The 24,076-nt window shown below is 34.5% G+C and overlaps 1 protein-coding gene across 2 annotated transcripts in view; it reads right to left on the bottom strand.

Annotated features, from left to right (window-relative positions):
- Window positions 1-17,264, bottom strand: part of LOC121415862 (vacuolar protein sorting-associated protein 33B-like) — a 33,570-nt gene extending 16,306 nt beyond the window's left edge. For both annotated transcript variants that reach the window (XM_041609237.1, XM_041609238.1), the window contains exons 1-10: window positions 17,117-17,264; window positions 12,000-12,080; window positions 8,380-8,441; window positions 6,689-6,738; window positions 5,228-5,295; window positions 4,411-4,456; window positions 3,618-3,712; window positions 3,206-3,310; window positions 1,457-1,634; window positions 125-195 (exon numbers count right to left, since the gene is read on the bottom strand). In XM_041609237.1, coding sequence (XP_041465171.1) covers window positions 125-195; window positions 1,457-1,634; window positions 3,206-3,310; window positions 3,618-3,712; window positions 4,411-4,456; window positions 5,228-5,295; window positions 6,689-6,738; window positions 8,380-8,441; window positions 12,000-12,080; window positions 17,117-17,227 — 867 coding nt within the window. In that variant the 5' untranslated portion in view covers window positions 17,228-17,264. The remainder of the gene's footprint in view (window positions 1-124; window positions 196-1,456; window positions 1,635-3,205; window positions 3,311-3,617; window positions 3,713-4,410; window positions 4,457-5,227; window positions 5,296-6,688; window positions 6,739-8,379; window positions 8,442-11,999; window positions 12,081-17,116) is intronic.
- Window positions 17,265-24,076: the final 6,812 nt, after the last annotated feature.

Raw genomic sequence — 24,076 nt, 5'->3', positions numbered from 1 at the left:
TTAATTTGAATACTCTGAATATTCTGAGAACTGAAATGTTTTTTCTCAATTTACGGGTAGTCCGGTGATATAGTCGGTCTGAATATGCCTGAACTGGGACAAACTGTGCCATAAACAGACTTACCTGATCCTCAACAGTGAGAAGCAATCTGAGAGGCTTCCCACCCGTCACTTCAGGACCGAATTCACAATAACCTATCAATAAAAAAGACGAGTAGTTTATAATTTGTATTTGATGCGATGATAAGAATATTCTAATTTTCATTAAAGATAAATTTGTTTTTGGTAACAATCACAGAGAGAAAAAGAAAGATAATGACCTACTATGTGCAATTAAATCAATTTGAGAAATGATACTAAGTTCATGTCGATTATTCAAAAAGGTACATGTATTTTGCCACTTGTGTAGAATTATAACAGTGACATCTGGGCCCCGACTTACAAAGAGTTACGATTGTTCCAATCAATCGTACATGTAACTATATCGAAATCCATCAGTGTCATAATTTTTTCTACAGGAAATATACACGATGTCCTTTGTAATTAAAGACGAGCACACTGAATTTTTCAGTAAGCAATGAATGCATAAATATACATCATAGTTAGAAAACATTTTGAACATGCATAATACATGTTGATGTTGCTGGCCGTCCATAGTTGTAATTGATCGCATCAATTGCAACTCTTTGTAAGACGGGGCCCTGGATTCATTTATTTTACACCACAACAAAGAATACCTCCTTGGTCCCATTTCATAAAGTACACTGTCAGCCAATCAAATTAATGGATTTTAGTAGCTTTAAACGGTTATAACAACTTTTATGAAATGAAATGGGCCACAGATTACACAAGGGTAAATAAACAATATATGAAAATGGTACATCAAATTATATTGGGAGAAGACAGTCTTTCAGGATGTACATTATAGGTTCTTTGTTAAATTGGTTATCTTTATGTGGATTTTTTTCAGACTCATACAGTGATTATTTTGACTTGGTAACATGGAACAGGATAATGTTAACAAAACAGGGATCTGAGGTCAATATTATCAAGGAATTTAAGATGTAACCCTCACCCCAAAAGGCTTAAAGCTTAGGCTAGTTGTGGTAAGAAGTAATAACACGCTGTCGCACATGTACTACTACACTACAAATCAGACGCATCTGAGAATGAATCAACAATGCTACGCCAGGCTTTGCGATCTGACATGAGAGTTGGTAATTCTGAAACATGTGCTTATCTGTGTAGAAGATCTTGAATTTGATCATTTTTCTCCAAATTCGATTTCATAATTTTCCGAAGTTCAGTTTACATAACTGTACTAGATCTAAGATAATAATATAGTAACAATTAATGTTGGTTCTAAAGATTTTCTTGTTAATCAATGCTTACAGCAACTGCAATCATTTATCTTTACTCATTTTACAGGTTTGATTCCTATTCACCACAGACTCACCGCTGCTGATGTCAAAGGTCTCATCCACGAGGCCCTCGTAGGTGGTCTGCGTACACATGGGGGTGACCATATCACATTCCCTGTCGATCAAGAAGAGATGGCCAATCTCATTCTTCACAGGAGCTTTCATTGGAGTTCCTTGGAGGGATTGTAAAGTGTTCATCATATCCCAAACCATCTACATGAAGTAAACGAGAAATTTAGACGATGGATGACGTAGTAATAGTTCCATGGAATAAGGAAGAGATGGTCAATATTATTTTTACAGGGGCTTTCATTTGAGTTCTTTGGAAGAATTTTAGATCCCTCTGACTCAGGTAATAAGCCTTGTCAGAATGGGGATCGACTCCTAGACTTGGGCAACAATAATCACGTAGACTCAATTATACAGCTCTGATGCCCAAGCCTTAAACCACACCTACCGGTATATATGAACTTTATAAGATGCAAGGGTGTTTCACAAAGAGTTAAGTGTGACTATTACAGATTGGCACTAAACTTCCCAGACTTTGCATGCAGTACATCACCACATTGATCAAAATCACTAAGAATACACACACTACTGTGTATCAATCAATGAGATTGTGCATTTAGTCACATTTAAATCTTTGCGAAGCACCCACAGTTTACAATCCTGTAAATATAAAGATGTGACTAATCACATTGTTATCATGGCATCTGTCTTTATACCCCCTGCCAAAAGAGGGTAATATGATTATCATCGGCCAAACTTCACACAGACATCATCAGATGCAAATCCAGCATGAAAACAGTGGGATTGCATGGATGATGGTGATAGCATCAATTTCAATTGTAAAAGATAGAAAAGATAATAATAGTTATAATGATAAAAATAACGTCATATTTTACCCAGGTAGCCGAGTCAGTTCCGAAAACTACTCCCAGCAGGCACTGCTTAACATAATGTTAGCACAGTTACCTTGATCAGGTGCTCCAATGTAGGAATTTCTTCATACTGCATACTCATTCACCTCACCTGGGTTGAGTGCAGCAAACTGTGGGTAAATTTCCTGCTGAAGGAGAACACTCCACGGCTCGAATCAAACCCAAGTCCCAAGTCATAACCAAAAGACCATGATGCCCCCACTAGAGATTGATAGATGGATGTATAGATAGATACATGTAGATAGATAGATGGATGGATGGATGGGTAGGTAGGTAGGTAGGTAGATAGATAGATAAATATAGGAGCGCCTTGAGCACCTAACAAGGTGGAAATGTGCACAATATAAATATCCTATATTATCATTATTATTAGATAGATAGATAGATAGAAAGAAAGATACATGTAGATAGATAGATAGATAGATAGGAAACATTAGTAAATTGCCAATTAGTCTATTGCCAACTGATCACAGAATCTAATTTAGTCTAATGCCATTCCGTCCATCAACATTTCGTCTAACAAACATTTGGTCCAATAACCATTTGGTTCAATCATCACTTCGTCTAATCGCAGGCTTGTCTATGTCCATTTTGTCTCATAATCATTTGGTATAATATCCATTTAATTTTCTTTCATATCTTCCAATTATCACTTGGACCAAATGGTATATGGACTAAATGGATATTGGTACGATTGGTTATTAGACAAAATGGTGAGTGGACGAAATGGCAACTAGACCATGTGGATAGTGGACAATTCATGGTAGACCAAATGATAGTAAACGAGTTGGTAATTGGACGAATTGGCATTAGACCAATTGATAATAAACCACAACATCTTACCTTAGAACATCTTCCTGTGTAGTAGATGTGGGGTATGGTTCCATATAAGGCTTGTATGCTCGCTAAGGATGTAGATACCGAATGGATCCACGTTTGGTCGCCATCCTGTAAACAATAGCAATGATTTTTACATATTACATCATATCATTTACAATACCAGTAAGTGGGAGTAACATAATGGAAGATGTGTGTCCTTCAATGCTAGGCTTCAGAAAAGTTATGAAATACACATATTAGTGACAAAGACATAAATAAAAACAACACCTACCTCATCCCACCAAAAATGAACAAACTTATCTTTACATCAATGGGGTAACATACAAGGAAGGATAATTGTAAATAAAAACAATATTTGCCCCATCCAACTAACCTGTTTAGACATTCTTATTTTAACATCAATGTGTTTACTTACGAGGAAGAATAATCTGAAGAAGTTTGGTAGCTCTAGCGATAGGATGTCATAGTCCAGAGGAAAGAGATCTAGATGAAACTCTTCCATCGTCACATCTTAAAATGATAAGATATGAAAATATGATTTTCTTATGTTGGGATAAGAGGTACAAAATAAAAAAGACATCACCAAAATTTGAATGTAAATATCTTACTGAATGAGCATTCAATTTCACTCCATCAAAAGAGCAGATGCAGAATCTTAATTTTCCTACGTTTGGTAAACAGTAACGATGCTATTGTGTGGAGGCATGACTGATAAAATCTAATGACAGAAGTAGCAAAACTCTGTCAAACACTAATACTAATACAAACTTGTAAGATATGTCTTAAAATATTATTTGGAATCTGATTTAATGAGCATTTAAATTACTTCTTAGATACACTGTACGTTTGTTTGTTTGTTTAATTCGTTTCTAAAATGACACATACTAAAATACTGACATACACAATACAATAGTAGTCAATGGTGAAATACAGCATGAAAGGCTAAGGATAAAAGAGTAAGGCCCTTCCATGTATTTATTCAATTAATGTCATTATCATAACCTAAATTTAGCAGATTTTCAAGCAAATAAGTCATATCAGTCAAGGAAAATATGATCAAAACATTTTTCGCTCTACAAGACAAATCTTAATACTTGATCCTATCTGTTTATCTACCCTGCCAACCTCGTAAACAGCCCCATCCCCCCACCCAATCCTTGATTTGTCTCTTTCATATTCTTTTCTAAATTATCAAATTAGGGTTTTACCTGCAAAGACACCTTCTTCTTCCAAAATCAGATCACAAACATGAAGCTGGAGGAAAATAAGAAATATAATACAAGCCTAAGTCAAATCAGAAATCTGCTTGACTTAAAAGAAACTTATTAACTTTGAAGAGGTATCAACACAAACAGAGATTTTGATCTTTTCACAATCGATTTGTTGTTAGCTTTTGCCTACTGCTTTCTGAAAGTTTTTTCAGACCAGCACTAACTTTCCATAGATGGGTATTGGCAGTGTGACAGTCCAAAAGAATTATTGGCAACTACTGCAAGTCAGATCTAGTCTGAAGAAGCCTGCAGAAACCTGTAGGCAAAAGCTCGAAGAAACAACAAGTCAATCGTAACCCCTTTGCTGACTACTCAGTGCACAGTAGTGTGTGTCCTGTATGCATGATCCGTAAATTTAAATGCAATTTTAATTCAAACTTAATTTATGTGAAAGACACCCCCCCTGATTCAAAGAATTACTTTGACATGGATGAATATTTGTCGCATCATGCAAAGTCATCTTAGCCCTATCCTGACATCAAGCACATTAAAAGTGTATATCCTATATATATATCATTTGAAATTTGTCAAGCTTGAAATAGAAAAAAAATAAACATTTAGCTGGATTTATAATCTCAGCTGTGGCAGCCAAATCAAGAACTGTTAACAAATATCAGAGAGTAACAAAAGAAATAGTCTTAATGCATAGATTAAATAAATTAAACTTAAAATACAGTACAGTATATCAATATTTCAACAAGAAAAGAATATTAAACAATGCAAGAAGAAAAAAACCTTTTATTGTAATGTTTACCCTTCTTGGAACAAAAATAATTGAATATTTCCTTTGCCTGTCGTTTATTTTGTCACTCCGAATCTGACCTGTAAAGGGGAAGGAAGTATATTTTTTCAAAATAAAAAATAATGACATTAAGACTTTTAGAACTACACAATTACACATGTATTTTTTATTAAATGTATTTGGCAATGATAAGAAATCAATGACATATCAATATTAATAATAAGAGCAATAATAATAATACATATTATTTATAATGTGCCAAATCTGTTAGAATGTTCACAAAGCAATTGAAGAAGAGAGAGATCAAAACTAGAAATTTGACGCCCCTGCTTAACGCAATCAGAAATTCATTCAATATGATTTAACTTAATATCGTGCAGAAACCAATATGCATATATATAATGAACAAATCTAGACCTTTGAACCAACTCACATGAGCTGTGACCTACGGACTCCCAATTCAAATTTAGCCTGTATTTTGGTGTCATCTACCTACACATGAATTTTTTTTTCAATCCATTCAATATTTTTTGAGTTATTGTGAGGAAATCAAGTGGGACGGATAGACGGGCAACGCTTAATGCCCCCTCCGGACTTCGTCTGCGGGGGCATAAAAAAAGAAGGAAATGAGTCAGGTACAAATAAAGAATAAAAGGAAATACCATGATACTATTCTCAAATGTCTACTGAATTGCCTTGTGCAGGATAATGTACAGCTGTATAAAATATTGGACTCATGATTGAATAATCCAATACCATCTTTAACAGCAAGTACCAATATCTAGGGAATATTGGATGGCCTTGAGTGGGATGCGAAGAAATATTGTATGAGCTCAAGAGGAATATTGGATGAGTTGAAGACGAATCCAATATTGTTCTTCAGCAAGTAACAATATTTCTACGCATCCCATGAAAATTGGTCATCCTATATTATTATTATTATTTAGATACCCCCACAAATCTAAACATAAAGTAATGAAGCCCCCCCCCCCCGAAAATGTTTTTAGTAACCATCATTTATGGCATTCCTGTAAATCGTGAACATGGCGCCTTAGTGTTGTCATTTATAAAAAAAAGAAATCTCTGTAATAAAGTAAAGTTGCGCTAGCATATAGTGCAAGCACATTTGAATTCAATAAATTGACACTCCTTTACCACACCTCCTGGCAACTAATATGCAATTCTATTTCATTGTGACGTAACAATAGCTTAATGTGCACAATCATTTATTAACCAATGATTAGCTTGTGGGCGGGGCACAATATTCATTGTGTCCAATATTTTCAATATTGGATGGTAATACATGCTGATAATTAAAAAAGAAAGTGCAAATATGATTTTCTTGCATGAATCTTTTTTTTGCCGTGTAAGTCCCTAATTTACTCATCACAAAAGATACAATGTACCATCTTTTCAATTAAATTAAAACTAACTTCCTTCTCATTTCCTTCTGTACACAGATATTGAACTTACTTGCTATCTGCTTCACGACTGGGACAGATGGCCTGACCAAATACATGCGTCTGTAAACATAAAAAGGCATTATCAATTAATGCAAATTAACCACGCATTAAAAATCAGGCATAAATGCTTTTGGTCTGGCCAATACACTACCTGTATTGATTATGCAATCAGAAGTATAATATGCGCATCAAACTCAACATCACAAAGAATTTTATATAAATTTCTAAGTAGAAATTCAAAGGAAATGTAATTCATCTTCTTTTCAATTCTTTAAAGAAAATAACAGTCTACATGTAAATCCATCAGAAATCTACAGTGAAACTATCTGTTTAATAGGATTCCATTACCAATCACCAAAAATATACTTTTGTCCAAATGTTAGAAATAATATATTCTTATCATGAACATTAGCTTCCGATATCACAGAGGAGATATTGCATAATACTACCTGAATGAGGCATTTTGGACACAGGATATAAATGCGTATTTTGTCTATAATTGATTAGTCACTCAATACAAAATACATCATAATGGCCAGCCAGGGTTCAGATGTGTGACTACGGACCATAATATTCATACATCCCTAATCCAGGAATTTGTCATTTTCCTTATTCCCCTATCTAGGAAATTATTTGTCCATAATATCCGTATTCCTATTTCATCAAACAAAATCTGAGTCATGCACACGTTAAAGTACATGTATGCGCCAAAAGTGGTGTATGCCAAAATTGGTGCACACCTGCGCTATATACACTTTACGTCACTATTTTATTAATTTATCTATCCATTCATCCATTTATTTATTTATTTATTCACTTATTTATTTAAATATTTATTCATTCATTTATTTATTTATTCATTCATTAACTCATTGAAACCATGACAGTTGGATTATTTTACTATTACTTAGTGAGGACTACATTGTACTTCAATGAGTCCATGAATAACCTGAAGCCAGAAATACCAACAGGCAAATAGACAGAAGTTGCTACAAATTATAGCTTGAATAAAATTACACATCATACAGCTGTAGGCCTACAGGTAATAATACTAATAATAATAATGCTGACTGGCTTTAATATTTTGGAGAACAGCATATTTCCCTTAGTAGACCTATATTGCCCTCATCAGGACTCTGGCAATGTGAGACTACTTCAGGAAATATAAATGGTATCTCCATCAAAACCAGTCAATATTACATAAATATTACATAGGTTATGTATCTAAGTGAATATGCCATCACATGATCACAGAGTTAAAAAGGGATTATGATTTTCATGCTTTTAATATCACCTCAGTGAATATTTATGGGTGATTAATCAAAAAATAATAAAAGAATGATAACAACCCATGGTAACCACTTCGGATTCTTCCAGTAGGCCCTGTATAACAAAATGTGTCATATTATCATTATCATGCTTCTTAATTTCAACACACCAAGCGTCTGACAAGACGGCAGTAGGTCTGATTTTCAAGTCTTTGGCTGTGAGAGGAACCCAAGGTCTCCCACTCATGGGGCACATGATGGCACTCTGCCTCTGAGCAACTAACCAGCATTTGAATATATTCCTTTATCAAGCCACACAAAATTGAAGCTGTATGGGATTCAATTTTAATATACATGTATATTGCTACTTTGGTATGCAAATATTTAGAGAATCAAAACACGTTAATACAACTAGGTAATATGTAGTACCTACCCATATCCTCCTCCAGCTAGTGTGTCTGTATCTAGTTTGAAAATCTTTTCAACACCATGTTTCTGGAGAGGAAAAAAAATTGTCTATGAAAGTGAGATCTGGGGCCTGTAACACAAAGCTTAGCAATGATCGTAAAACATTTTTCTACGATTGATTCCATTGACTACAATGTACAATCAATCATGAAAATCAAGCGTACGATTAATCGCTAACCTTTGTGTTACGGGACCCAGGGCCCGTATTCCATAAACGAGATAAGATTTTTGCTTAAGTCTTAGCAATTTGTCTTAGCATTTTGCTTGTCTAAGAAATCTTCCCTAACGATATTCTATAAACTTTAAGACATTTGTCTCAAGTCAGGCGATATGGCTAAGCCAAAGTCTCAAATTCTATGACCTTCAGTGACCTTCTTGATGATAAAATGCTGCAGAGGTCACTGCAACAAACTTGCAAAAGTGTGACTAAAGTTGTTTTTTCTTTAAAATTTGGATTTTATTGAAACTAATTACAACTATTATAGTAAGAGAAGAGCATTCATCACACATATATGGTAAGAATTTTTAATTCAACTTATCTATATTTTTGTTAATTACCAAAACATTTCAATCCCAAACCGAGTGACTTGCACAGTTTTTTGTGTATCAGTCCCATATATTACTTTTCATGTATTGTTTTGTCAAAATATAAATTGAATATATTCCTCTCGCCATCTTTACTCTAACTTCAGTTTAAGTAGGCCTAGACCTAGGCCCCCTAAGGGAAAACTTTTGTAACATTTGAGACTAGTCTTGGGTCTAACATTAGGCCTAGATCTAGCCTAGGCCCAATTAGATCTATAATATCCGTCTGTTTGGAGAGAATTAAACATTGTTTTTTTTTTTACTTTTTTTACTATTTTCATGAAAGGCTGCGAAACGTAACTTTGTTAGTCTAGTAGTGGCATGCCGTAGTGGAGCAACCGAGACTGAAGCTATATTAATACATCATATAGACCTTTATTAGTTTCGGTCTAGGCCTAGAACAACATTCAGGACTTAGCCTGGCTTAGCCTTAGGACAGCAGGGATAGATTTACATGTAGGACTAGAATAGATCTGACTTAGAGTTAGGCCTAGGCCTAGACCAAAAGCTTCTGTCTCAGACTGTATTTTGGTTTTTTCTGCTAAACTTTACTACGAGTACGACACTCGACAGTCTAAGTCTAACAACAACATTACGTTGGCCTAGACCCTAATCTCACGAATGTGATATGACAGTAAATGTCAGAAACTTTTAAATAAATTCCTAGAAACGACGGTTATTCCTGTCTACTGCTAGGCCTATCGCTATGCATTGCTTGCCAACTACGCCTAAACTTAGATCTAGGCCTAGTCCTGACCTAGACATCTAGGCCTATGTAGATTCTAAGTAGATCTAGGTCTACTTCTGTTTTAGGTCCATATGTTTGTTTGGAGGAGTTCTTGATTTATAAATTTTGGGGAGTTTGTTTAGATCTAGGTTTCTAGAAAATAGACCTAAAGTAAAGCCTAGTAGGCTCCTAGATCTAGACCAACAGCTCAGTCTAGACTGGGGCCTAGATTTATAATATAAAAATTTACTTCAGGTCTAGGCTGCCTAGCCTATTATGGCTATAATTTCTCCTATTCATTCTAGATTCAATTTCTAGCCTAGCCGGTAGCCCTAAAGTTAGGACTGGCTGATCTAGTCAGATTAGTATACTGTTTGATCTAGAATCTCTAACATAGGCCTAAATCTAGACGAAAAATAAGACTAAAAACTAGACCCTATCTAGATCTAGTACTAGTAGAAGTAGAACTATAACAATCTAGGTGTTGATAATTATAGGTCGAGATCTAAAGTAGAGACTTATAGACTCTATCAAAATATAGGTTCTACTAGTAGTTCTAAAAAATAGTAGGCCTAGGGGCCTAAATGTAGGCTAGTCTAGATCTATTCATCTAACAGTAGGCCTGAAAAAGGAAGCAGGCTAGGGATCTAGCATTAAGTTGAATCCACTGATTCCAGCCAAATGTGAATGTCTTCTCTTTGGCTCCAAATTACCGGTACATCTTAGTAAAATCCACATTGACTCAATCTCATTTTCTGGCATCACTGTAAATCTGTCAAGTTCTTGTCGCAATCTCGGTATAGTTTTTGATTCTCATATGTCTAATCAAATTTCATGAGCATTGGTTGAAAAAGATGAAGGAGTTCGAACTACAAGATTTTCATTAAATAATATTTCGTTACCATGGCAACTCGATTTTTGATACAGGCAAAAATATGTCTTAGACATCTTCAACTCAAGACTAATGTGTATGCCAAGTTTTTAGGAGAATAGACCAGTTGAAAACTGATAAATTCAATCACAAGATTTTCATTTATTTTTGGTATTTTTTTGTTACCTTGGCAACACAATTTTTTATATAGGCATAAAATATGTTTTGCACATCTTCACATCAAGACTAATGTTTGTGCCACATTTAATGAAAATTGGTTAAAAACTGAGGAAGTAGTTGGAACAGCAAGATTTATACATAATTTTTGCCAATATATACCGTACCATGGCAACACAATTTCCGAAACATGCATAAATGAGTCTTGCACATCTTTTCCTCAAATCCAATGTGTGAGCCAACTTTCATGAGAATTGGTAGAAAATTAATGAAGTATTTTAAACGGCAAAATTTTGGCCATAATATATTGTTACCATGGCAACACAGTTTCTGAAAAAGAAAAACATCTTCCACCTCCTTACCTTAAGACCAATGTGTGTTCAAAATTTCATGAAAATCGGTTTAAAAAATGAGGCAGGAGCTCGAAATGCAATATAGGTATAAATTCTAAAATTTTGTTGGCTGAATTACCTTGAAACTAATACAATTAAGACAACTCACAGCTGTCTTAAAGTTAGGGCTAAATTCTTAGCCATGTTGTATTTATGAAATACAGAAGCTGCAGTTTTAAGAAAAGTTACTTAGCCATTCATCCTATATCTGTCTTAGTTGCGCAAAACCTCTTAGCCAAATTCTAAGACAAAATTCTTAGCCAATTCTTTATGAAATACGCGTTTTGGCTAAGAGTTTTATCTTAGACAGAAAAATAAGACAAAATGCTTAGATTTTTGACTTAAGCATGCTTATCTCGTTTATGGAATACGGGCCCAGGGCCCTTACATTTGATTATTGCATATATCAATCAATCGCTAAGCTTTGCTGCTTCAAAGTTTAATACATTTTGGCAAAATCATGATTTTTGTGACCCCCCCATATTATTGACTCCATGTTATCCTTCACTCTAATACTTTCGCTTGGCGAGTAATATTGTTAAAGCCTTATACCCTACATGTATAGATTAAATTGATAAATCAAAAATAGCTGCATTCTATGCTTTAAATGCATAAACAAGAAGTCTTTTAAGTGTACTTCCGATTCAGTCAGGCATTGACCAGCACGGCAGCACCTCCTCTTTTCCATCAATCTTGAATGAGATAATTTATTGAAGTAAAAAGTTGAATTAAAGGGCAATTGTTATCCACATGAAATTACTTGTTTTATATTACAATACATAATTTTTTAAATGGATACAGCGTAAGTAGGATTATTTCCCAATTAGTATTACCCTTAGGAGCTGTGCACCAGCTATCCTATCGAGCGGCTTCATCAGATCAGGTTCAATCACTAGGTCTTTGTTGTTTGGCATCTGGGGAAAATATAAATACAGATGTAAATCAATTGATTAAATTATGAAAGACCTGAAGAAGAGCTCAATTACAATTTTTTTAGCCATAGACCAGTCAGTCAACGAGTGATATCAAACAATGCATAAGAAAATCAGTGTCAGAAACATATTAAACCACTTTCAGACCTAAATTTCCATAGCTATACTTTTACATGATATAAATCAAAGTTTACTCAACCAAGTACAACTTTGAAAGTGAAATGACTGAGCAGGATTTCTCAATTTTCAACATGTAGCTTGAATCATCTTCTTGTAACGTTATATCATAGACCAGATCACTGGCCAAGTCTGCAACAGAATTTGTTTGGAGAGGGAAAAGTACTGTTGGCCTAGACCGAACTGAAGACAACAGACCGTGATGATATTTGCAACAAATGTTCCATAACTTTTTGGAGATCCCAGGTGTTGCTGAACATTGCAGGCGCAGCTTCTTTGACTCTACACTAGATCAATGCCACAATGGTCCAGTCTAGCTGCCAGTAATAATATTAAGGCATTTACATGAGAAAGTTTAGGTAAGTTTACTGGCCTGTGCGGCCGCATTCTACAGTCAAAGCCAGGGTACGAAACTGCACTAGCAACGATCAAGTTGCATGTAGATCTAGAATCTAGTTTTGTAATGATAAAGTGGGAGTAACTTTACATTCCAATGTCATAACCGAATATGAGAGGTTGAATACTAACTGTAGTGTTAGAATGAGGCAGCATCATACACATGAGACATTATTTATATGACATGACATTGAAGTCTAAATGCAAGCTGTTTATAAAATTTGCCATTTTTCAGAGATTTATATTTATCATTCTATGTAGATCTAGATCTTTGGAAATGTGAAAATTTTGTGTATCCTTATCAGTACATTTGTATCGGTGAGTCAGCAAAATACCACATATAAATAATTGGCTGCCGATTTCAGTAAATTTTGCTGCGTTTATTTAATCTGTACTCTTTCATTTGGCTTTCCATACTTTATTGTTTACATTCAACATGTTTATTTCCATTCCAACTCATCTCATCCTTCTTTCCATCCTCACAATCCACATACATTGTCATGATCTCATCTTTCATTCCATCTCCACAATACATCTCACATAGCAACACAGGTTCATTGCATTTCATTCTTTCATTCAGTTTCCCTCAGTCATGCTTCCTGGTTTTCCATTAGCTTTCCCCTCCATGGTCTTATTGTTTATTTCTCATTTGGATTCAGTTTAACTCATGATCACCCTTCTCTATTCTCTGATTTGTTCTTATTTTTAAACAGGGTTAGTTCATTTTATAGTTCATACTATTTACCTTGTATTTGATTGGTTGATTTCTATGATTATCCAATGTGGGTACATTGGCAGAACTTCCCAAAAGATTGGATTGGAAAGTAAAAGCAGTGCTGATCTGGACTTCATCGTATTAACTTCTAATTTATTCTGTGGTCACCCTATCTTCAGTTTAATTAAAGTAAGGAGAGCTTAGGAGATTGAATGTACATGAGAGCATAGGAGACTGAGTTTATGATTTTGGAAGTGTACAAATTAATGGTCATGTTACTTAAATTTAGATCTACATCTAGATCTTTGGAAATGTGATAAATTTTTGTATCCTTATCAGTACATTTGTATCAGTGAGTCAGCAAAATACCACATATAAATAATTCGCTGCCAATTTCAAAACATTGCATGCAGATGAAATATGCGCAATTTACCGGGTCTGAGCTCGGACCCTCGCGCATGCGATGTTTTGAAATCGGCAGCGAATTATTTATATGTGTGAGAAACTTCATGATGGCTCTAAATCCCCAAATTTGAGAATGATAGAAGCATGGAAAAGAAGTGAAACTTTGTGTAAAGTAAGAATATTAGTCTAATTGTTTTTAAAGATCGTGATGTTGCATGAATTTTATATTTGTTCCCCATAAAATCCCACCTTTGTCACTCGGAATATCAGATCGAGTTCACGGTCTAGAAGTTCGGGTACATGTAGGTGGAGCGTAGTGTAACAGTAGTGAAGTGGAGTCTGCACGAACTTCGCTCGAGGTAGGGCGCAGAGTGCGCTAACGTTAACGCAGAGGCGATGGTCAAACAGCTACAGCGCTCTGTGGCCGCTTTTCACCAAAATTGCGGCTCATTGTAGCAGATCAATTTGACCGGAACAGCGTATCAGAAAATATGCGAAGCTTTAAATTTCAGTTTGGGGTGGATTTCTTTCTTCTTTTTTCTCGACAAGAAGAAAATGCAATGGGAGCGGCTTTCTTTGTTCTTTTTCTCAAGAAGACAAAAATATGCTATGCATTATTTAAGTATGTGCGAATACGGGGCATCGCGAGCGCTGGTTTTGGTGGTATGGTTTTCATGCGGGTTTTGCTGCGAGTGGCATCGCCTCTGTCTGGGCGGCTCATCGAAAATGGGGTTTAATGCGCATGCGCACATAGTAGATGCAATCTCGTGCCTTTTAACAGACAGTTGAAGATGTGCACTTTCTGTACATATAAGTTTCAATGTGGATACTCGCCTGTAAAGTGTGGATATCGGAGCTTGAAAGTTCATCAAATTTTTGGACGCGTAAATGTTCGAAATTTTTTTATGGTAAGTAAAAGAACGTTCCGATTAGGTATAAGAATTGACTTTAAATATATTAACATTATCAAAAAATCCAAAATCATACCATTCTGACATTGCGCAGTCCAGATATAAGAGATGCCAGCTACCCTTGTCACAGCCGGTCTCTCGGCAGTCGAGCTGCCCGATGCGCCTGCGGTTGGCAGGGTGATGGGAGCGGTCGATAGTGAGTCGTTCATGCTGGATTGAACTAGTGATAATGTTGTGCCTTTTTTGGGAAATCTCTGTCATTATACCGTAGATAATTATTCTGATATTGATTTTAATACATACATTTGTCACAGAAAGATTTTATCATCCCAAGGTTATGTGACTCAAGTCAAGAGTCGAGGTGGTTGATTATCGTTTCATTTGGAAACTGGATTTGCTTTTGACAGTCAGTGGAATATCAATGTTGACTTTTCTAAAATTAAAATCATGGGTGGAAATCCCAGGGGGACACGTCCCCCTACCCAAAATAATAGGGGGACATGTAACAATAATACATTTTTTTTCTTTCTTTTTTGGTCAAACTTTTTGGGGTTAAAATGACCTTACAACAGTTTGGGGATAAACTTTTTTTTTAACTTGTCAGAGTTGCCAGCATCCATAGGCGGCGAAAGCTGGGGGAAGTGTACCCCCCCGCCCTTAATTTGAGGTGGGGGACGATCCCCCCACCCCAATTTTTTTTTTTTGATAACCTTTTTTTTTCTTTTCTTTTTTTGCTTGTCAAATTTAGTTTTCTGCGTCCCCCCTATAATTTTTGGTTGATAACCTTTGGTGTATTTTTTTGATTATCAAAATAATTTGGTGGTGGTCCCCCCTAAAATTGTTGGCTTTCGCCGCCGATGCCAGCGTCCCCCTACCTTTGGGGCCAATTTCCGCCCATGATTAAAATACATGAAAACTCAGAGGAAATATTTCACTTCCACATGGCTCTATTGTCTATTTTTTTGTCTATGTTATTCATTTTTTTTTCTATTTTACTATAATTATTATTTTTGTTTTCAAGAAGGGGGGGGGGGGCGTGTTCATAAGTTGAAATGGGGATGGGATTTGTATAAGTTTTTATGTCACTTTTGTTCTCTTGTTTTGAGTGTTTGGAGCTTTGATGCCTGTTTTTGTTACTGTTCAGAGCTTTATTTACATGTATGTGCAGTGATTTCACGCTAGAATATGAACTTATTTTTCATTAAAAAAAGTGTTCGAACAGGGCCTTTGTTGTAATCATACATATCTAAGGAATGCATATATTAAAGCTTAATTTTTATGTTTCCTTCTTGATACATGAATTGCATGCAATTAAATTAAACTGGAATAACTTTATAATTTCTTGATGAAAATTTGAGTTCTTGGTACCATTTGAAAGGTCAATAAGGGCTTTCAAATGATATGGTAGTGGATCGTATTACCGAACACTTTTCATGAATTTGATCATATCAAACACATTATTCCAATAAAATTCACCAAACTTTCACCATAAATACACAAATACCTACAACATATAAACATGCAGAAATTTTGCCGAAATTGTTTTTCATTTTTACGACATCAGCTTCCAATCGGACCCCTCTTCGCAAGTGAAATATTTTGGTCACTTGAAAAGGTATCGTATTACCGAACGTGTGTTTTCTATGGGAAAAGTTGGGAAAACAACAAAGTCACTGATGAGCAATTTTGACCATATTTTATTGTTTTGAGGATATAAAGACTTCGAAATTGTGTTTTTGATAATTTTTCATCATTTTTCTATTTAAGTTCCCTTTGGAAGGAAGTTGCAAAGGTTTGAGCGTATTTGATTATTTTCTGACGCATATGATGCGCGCGTTCGGTAATACAAGGCCGGTCGGTAATACAATCACTCACTATACCAAATTCATTGAGATTTGAGGATTTTCATTTTTTTTGTCACATACCTACATTATTTGGAACGGAAATTTGAATGTAAAAATAGGGGCAAAATAGGGGTCCCCTCCGCGGCACATATTGTGTGTGTGTGTGTGTGTATTTGAGTTTTGTCAGATGTGTATCAATCAGATATGATTCTTTACGTCTGAGACCGACCTTTAACATCACCATCCGAAAGACGTGACCAGGGCTCGAACCTCTGCATCAATTTGTAACTTCCCCACAGGCGCACGCCACAATGCCCAGTGACTATGCATTATAATACTGAGTGCCCCAACTAAAACATTTAAGAGATTTTAATTGTGAGCTTTTTCACTTGGCTGTTTAAAATCGACTGTCCATACACACAACCTGTCTGGACACCCATCAACTAATTTTTACTACAGTCCCATTCACTGCAATTGGTGTTATAGCCTAAACAAACTTTATTCTGTTATTTGTATATTTTTTTTAGTCGTCTTCACGTCGAATAGAATAAATGCAATAATCAAACTTACTGACTCAAGAAGGTGACCTAAATGTTCTCTCGATAACTGCTTCAAAATTGAGAAATCAGGCATCCTGCTCGCGGAAGGCGTAGCCCCATTGCTGCCCATGGAAGTCGCCATCTTCGTTAAAACAGCTCAGCTGATGAGCGATCGATCGATCGCGAGTCGAGTCGAGAATTAACGAGATAGATTGGAGATATTTATCTCTAAGGCCGCAAATTCATATAGACTTGTATGGATGGATAAGAAGGACTTTCGATTTAAATCTGAAACCTTGAAAGGAAATAAGGTATTTTTTAACAATAAATTTGTACGAATTGAAGGGAAATGCATGTTTGACCAAAAATTATATGAAAACTAAAAACACATTTAGTGATTTACAGATTGATTGTTATGGATTATGATGGAAAATCAAGATCATTTTCATACTTCCAAAGAGTCAGACAGTGATTAAACATAAGTGATATTTTCATTTGATAAAGAAAATTGATAATTTTTTATATAGCTATTCCAGTCAGCTGGAAAAAAAATCATGAAAACAGATCGCAAGAGGCTATAGGGAAGAAATATCGAATATAAAAAACTGAATATATCACAAATGATGCTTGGTCTAACACTGAGAATTCAAAGTACCGGGAAAACTTGTTAAAATGTTAGCCCTCATGTTAGAATGATTTTCTCTTATATAATATTACATAGATCGTCGATAATCGAACTTATATCGTTTTTTTCTTCTTATATGTATTAAATGTTTTGTTTTGTTCGTTTTTTCATAGAAGAAAAAGAATAAATATAAAAAAGGGGAAAAAACAAAGATAAAAAAATGAATATAATAATAATGAATAAAATTGTTACGCTTCTCTTTATACAGTGAGTGGCAAAAATAGTCAATCATGACTTATTGCCAAATAAAAACAAGGAATGGAATGGATGAAATGGTTCTGTAGAAAAACAGAATTTTTATCAATTTAGATGATATAAAAATGTTTATTTAGATTTTATGAAATGTAACTTCACATTACCGGGTGTTTTCGAAAAAGTTAAAAAAAAAAATATGGTTTTTCTTGTGAAAAGATTGAACATATTTTCATGAGACCAAGACAATTTACTTTGAACAGCAAATTAAGAGACTTCATTTAAAATGTTGCACGGCAATACAAGTCAACACTTAAGTTGTTCCGTTTTAAAATCTCGCCGCGAAAATAAAATTTGATGTTACTTTAAAAAAAAATAAAAAAAGAGGAAACATGCATATCACCATCTATTTTTGGAATGTGAATATGCTTGTTTGGTTTGGAATAATTGTAAGGAGATGTTTGGTTTTATATATATATCGGTCATTTAATTTGGGGATGAAATGTGTGTAGCCCTAAAGGAAGAAGGAAAGAAACGTCAGTTATTCAATCACTTTGTAATGTTCGTGAATAATAATAATTTTAATAAATAATAATCTTAAAGGGTGGGGGGGGGCGCACTCATAACCATGGATTAAATTACAAGGACATTTACCATAAAAAGACTGGGGGCTGATTCAGCCCCCCCCCCCTCGACATTTTTCGCACTACTAATCCGCCGCGCAAATTTTTTTGACCGCGTCGCTCGCTGACTTTTTACTTTTAAGTCTCGCGCAACTTTTGAGACCAAAATTGTGACCCCCGGCCGCGGGTACGCGGTTCCAAAATTACGCAATATTTCGTAAGTGCATGCAGACCCAAAATTACTCAAAAACGTGAATTTGTGTACAAATCCAATGCAAATAGTGTACTTAGCCAAATTTCATAAATGTTTCATTATTTTTCCTTTTACTGCTTAAAATCAATTAATTTTATTTTCTTATGGTCAAAATAAAGTCCCCGACAATTTCCATTGAAAAAAACAATAAAAAACAAAAAGTCGAAAAACAAAGAAATACATAAGAAATTTAGAAACAATAGAATACATAAGAAAATAAATGTGATTTTGAATTTTTTTAAAAAATCAATTTGATCAGATGCCTATCTAGAGTATGCGAAACCAAAATTAGCATTTCAAGGGCATTATTTTATTAATTAGAGCAAACTTATGATTTTACGCATAAATTAGCATAATTAATGAGACATGAGATTTTTTGCAGAATTTGATGTTATAGTTTTGTAAATAATGCCATGGGTAACGCGTGTGCCAATTTTTGTCGCGATCAGCCCCCCCCCCCAGTCTTCTTAGGCGTCGAAATAGCCCATAGTCTATTTAGGGTTAAAAAGAAGAATGGGAAGAAAAAAGGCTGGCTTTAGATAGAGGCATGGGGCATGATGTCTATACATTTAAGGAAATTAGAAAATCTAAATCAAAGGAATATATAGGGAGAGAGAGGCAGAGCGAGAGACAAAAAAACCAACAAAAACACATGTGTTTCTCTTATTTTTTTTCTTGCAGATAAAAAGCACTGATGAAAAAATGCGTAGGCAGGAGGCATAAAGGGGAGGGTGCTCTATACCTGATCATTCAGTTCATTTCAGTTTGGTTTATTTTTATATATCATAAAATATCAAATTGAATGTAACGTCCATCGAAAGACGGTAAATCATTAGTACTAAAATAATACAGTACATCACCATAATTCATAATAAATGAGACAAATATACAATTGAACGTTCGGATTTGAGTCAGATATATCAATAAGATGAGGATATGAAGGGCAAACTATTTAAAAAGGAGAGCTTGTAATTTATAGTTTCCCTTTTAACAAAATTATTAGTAATTGTCAACTTGTTTTGATATCAGTATGTTACAAGAAAAGAAAGAGAAAGAGAGAGAAAAAATATTTCCCCAAAACGAGAGAAAGAAGGAGACAAAAAGAAGAAAAAAAAAGGGAGGTGGACTGACAATAGTTAAGAGGAACACGTACTAGGGAGCCGATGAATTGTCATTTAGATAATATTTGTTTAAAATATAAATGTTCAATTTACGTTTAAAAGTATATGCAATCTTTAAAGTCGGTTAGTAGATCATTCCTAAATAATGGACCTGTGACAATAATTGTTTTATGTGAAAAAGCTGTTCGAGTATATGATGATAATGACTTTGACGAGTATATAGGATAGCTGTGAATCTCATCATTCCTTCTAAATAGAGAAGATGAGTGGTAGGTAATTCTTTTCTTGAGAGTTGAAACATAAATATTCCAAGGTTAAATGCATAAAGATCATGGATTTGTAGAACATTACATGAATAAAAGAGTGGCATAGAATGAGCCCGGTAACTTGTATTATTAATAATTCTTATGTTATCATTTTGTTAATATTTCATTTTGTAATTGTTGAAACGCATACTAGTAATTGTCAGTATTAATATCCGGTATCTTTGAAGTTTGATGTAAATTTGTATAATTATATGGGATATGGATTTGTTGTATAATTTATAATCATGTTTCAAATAATTCGTACAACCTGTTCATGAAATGTGAAAGAGTATTTCTATTTGAGAGAATACAATAAAATATCCTTAAAAAAATAACCTTGCGCAGCACTTCGCAAGAGAGCTATATATAGCTGCGGTGAGCATGGTGAGCAAGTGCACGCCCCTGAATGTATATGCATTGTCTATATTTACGATTATTGTGTATTTAGTGATAAAAATCATGATGGTGCGGGGGGGGGGGTGATCTTCAATGGCTCAATTATCAAACTAAACTTGGCTTAGCCTATATAATATTGTTTTATGAATATATAATGTAATTTTCCCAATTTGCGTTATTCAATATGTCGGGGCCTACAATGGACCGAGGGGGGGGGGGCAAAGTGAAAGGGAGAACAAAGTAAAGCGGAGAGCAAAAGGATTGGGGATCTCTCCTGGTCCCATATGGCAAGAAAATAATATTACAACCATATGAAATCTAAGTTCTCTTAAAAACACAAACTTTAACTAGATTTTAATTCGTCATGAGGACGAATTAGGTGGTCTGTCATGAATTTTCATTCAGTGTCGGCTAATGTTGTATGAAATGAATTACTTAGATATGATTGATAATCTTGATCATAGACATCATAGGACTAAATTTAGACCATTCCTATATGTGATTATTAATGTGGTGATGACAATCGTGATGATTATAATGATGGTGGTGATAATACAATACGGTAAATATGAAATGAAGTTTGGAGCACGTAAAACGCCTTAAAAACTCCTCAAAAATTTCAGACGATTTTTACCAAATTTGACATTTTAAAATTGTGCAATGAAAGGCGCCTTAATCTTAATTTCCACAGCAGCTAATTTTTAATCAACAGTTTTATGGTTTTTTGTGCAAAATCTTTTTAAAAACCCTTTGTACTGTTAGCACTTTTTTCAAGATTTCAAGCAAGAATTTTTACAATTTTAGTGGGTATAAATTTCACAGAATACATGAAAATTCATAGGTGATACTTTTTTAAAACTAAAATATGTTTAATACTTTTGTTCAAAATTTCTTCTAAATTTCTATCATTTTAATTAGAAATTTCTGAATCACAATGCTTCAGTTTCCCAGCATTCACTTAAAAACTGATCAGCGATGTTTTCTATGAAAGAATGACGTAGAATTTTGTTGTAAAAGTTTGCACAATTCTGAAAATTTCTAAAAATTTCACATTTTTACCGTCAAGAATTTTCAATATCCATTGATTAATTGAGTATGACTGAAATTTACTTGAAAATTCTTTCGTGATGATTTTTAGTGAAAAAGGGTAAGGTAAAAGATTAAAATACAAGCAATTTTCCCGCAAAATTAACGAAATTGCACAATTTTTTTTAATTTCATATAAGGTACCTGCAAATTTGTTATACATTATATTCAATAGAAATGACCACAACAAAAAAAATCCGGGAATTTCCACAAAATGTATGAAATTTTTCCATTAAATAGCGTTTCAATATTGTAGCGTTTACTCAGAAAATACATAAATGATGTTTTACAATGTTAAAATTACCTCTTAAAGAGTTCCGGAAAAAATACGAAAAATGTCGTACATGAAAAAGCGCAAAACCAGTGGGCTTGAAACTTACAGGAAGACCGTAAAATTGATTAATAAAACATTTTCTTTAAAAAATTCTCAAAAATTAGGCCCAGAAAAATTTTGCAAAAACTTAAACAGGTCACAAAACATTGATACTGCGGTCGAAAGTGAAAATTATACACACGTTATTTGTAGAGAATTGTTTCGAATACATCATATCAAAATTTGAGAGAAAACTGACCACTAATAAAAAAAGATACGGTCAAATATCTATAAATACATTGACGTATATTGCGAAAATGTGTAATTTTCATTTTTAACGTAATTTTGTGGTAATTACGCAGTCTCCCAATGAGATATTTACTATATCCAAGAGTGAGGAAAAATTGGGGGTCAACGGACTCCTTGAAGAGCTACAGTGAATTTTATATAGGCATATTTTTGCCCACTTTTGACTTATTTTGCGAGTTTGCACGCGCGTGTAATGCACATTTGAATTGACGCGCATTTGCGTATTATTGGTCGTAAGAGGCTGAATGAGGTATCAAATTAATCAGAAGATCATGGACGATGGACAGACACAAAATAAATGACGACTCGAAGAGGCATAGCGATGGTAGGAGCAAGAACGCGCACGCATACCTGTGCGCGCGCAAATTCGTGACATGCTCAAAATGGCCTGAAACGTACCCAAACTTGACCACGGTTGATTTGGAAAATTTTAAAATTTTGACGCGCGCGTACGTGCGCGTCGTGACCTTTGCATGACCTCTGTTGACATGTCCTGATGACCTGTCATCTGAACTTGATATGATGCAAATATGAATGATTTATGATGATTAGTTGCGATGATATGATCAATAATTTAATTTTACAAAATGGCGCCTAGATGACGTCATCACGATTTGATGACCTTGAAAAGTTTCGTTTCGCGATTCCACAATAATATCCATACATGACATGAAAATCAAGAAATTTGACAGGCCCGATTTTGAGATAACCTGGGAACAAAATTTGGCAATAAAAATAAAGTAAAATCTGACGAATATAATAGGTGATCTGTCATATTCATGACAGACCACCTAATTACGCTACGCATTTCTGGTGCATTCTCGTTTATAACTTTACGAAGCAGGCCTAGCTGTTATACAGCATGTACGGTGCGTCCAACAAAAAGGGAAACTCGTTTTTAGATATAGATTTCACACTAATTTTAAACATGTATATACTATGAATTTGATTATTATGGTAATTTTAATATTAGTGGAATATTATCTTTAATTTGAGACAAACAGCTTAGGAAATCATTTATGCATGGCAGATTAAAATGATAAAAAGTGAGGCCTAATGTACATCAGAAAGAATTTGCACAGAAAAACACGTGTTAATCTGAATACACTTTCATTTCAGGGGTCAGTGAGAGAGACATATCAAGGAATGCAAAAGAAATTATGAGCCAATCGTCGAAAAAGCACAGTTGTCGAATGATGGACCTATCTTGTCAATTTTCTCTGCTCAACCTGATTTTGACATTAAACTTTCAAACTCGCCTTGCTCATCAATGCGTGCAATGTTCGTTAGGTATCAAAGGGAAGAGGAATAATTGAATTGTTTGATGATGTAAATGAAATGTCATTTGCCTCTGAAGAAAAAAAAGATAAGGGAATCCAAGTTTCCTTTTTTTTCTGGGTCGCACTTTAGAAGAATAAGAAGAAAAAGTATCATAATAATACAAGAAGACGAAAAAGAAGAAGAAAAAAAAAGAGAGAGAAAGAAAGAAAAAACGAAAGAAAAAACGAAAGAAAGAAATGAATCTTAGAGACACAGTTCCTATGCATTCTGTTCTCTTTAAAAGCGGAATATAAGCACGGGAAAACGTACATTAATTTTAAGCACCTCAAATAATACTTACAAGTTGTTTATCAAGGTAAATTAATAGTTCGATACTATAAGAAGAGTGTCGGTAAGGCGAGCACATAATACGCTCGCCTGAAACGCT

The sequence above is a fragment of the Lytechinus variegatus genome, chromosome 5, assembly GCF_018143015.1.
Source record: "Lytechinus variegatus isolate NC3 chromosome 5, Lvar_3.0, whole genome shotgun sequence".
In the NCBI taxonomy this organism is placed as follows: domain Eukaryota; kingdom Metazoa; phylum Echinodermata; class Echinoidea; order Temnopleuroida; family Toxopneustidae; genus Lytechinus; species Lytechinus variegatus.
Note: the sequence above shows the minus strand (reverse complement) of the source record. Positions and strands in the feature narration are given on the sequence as shown.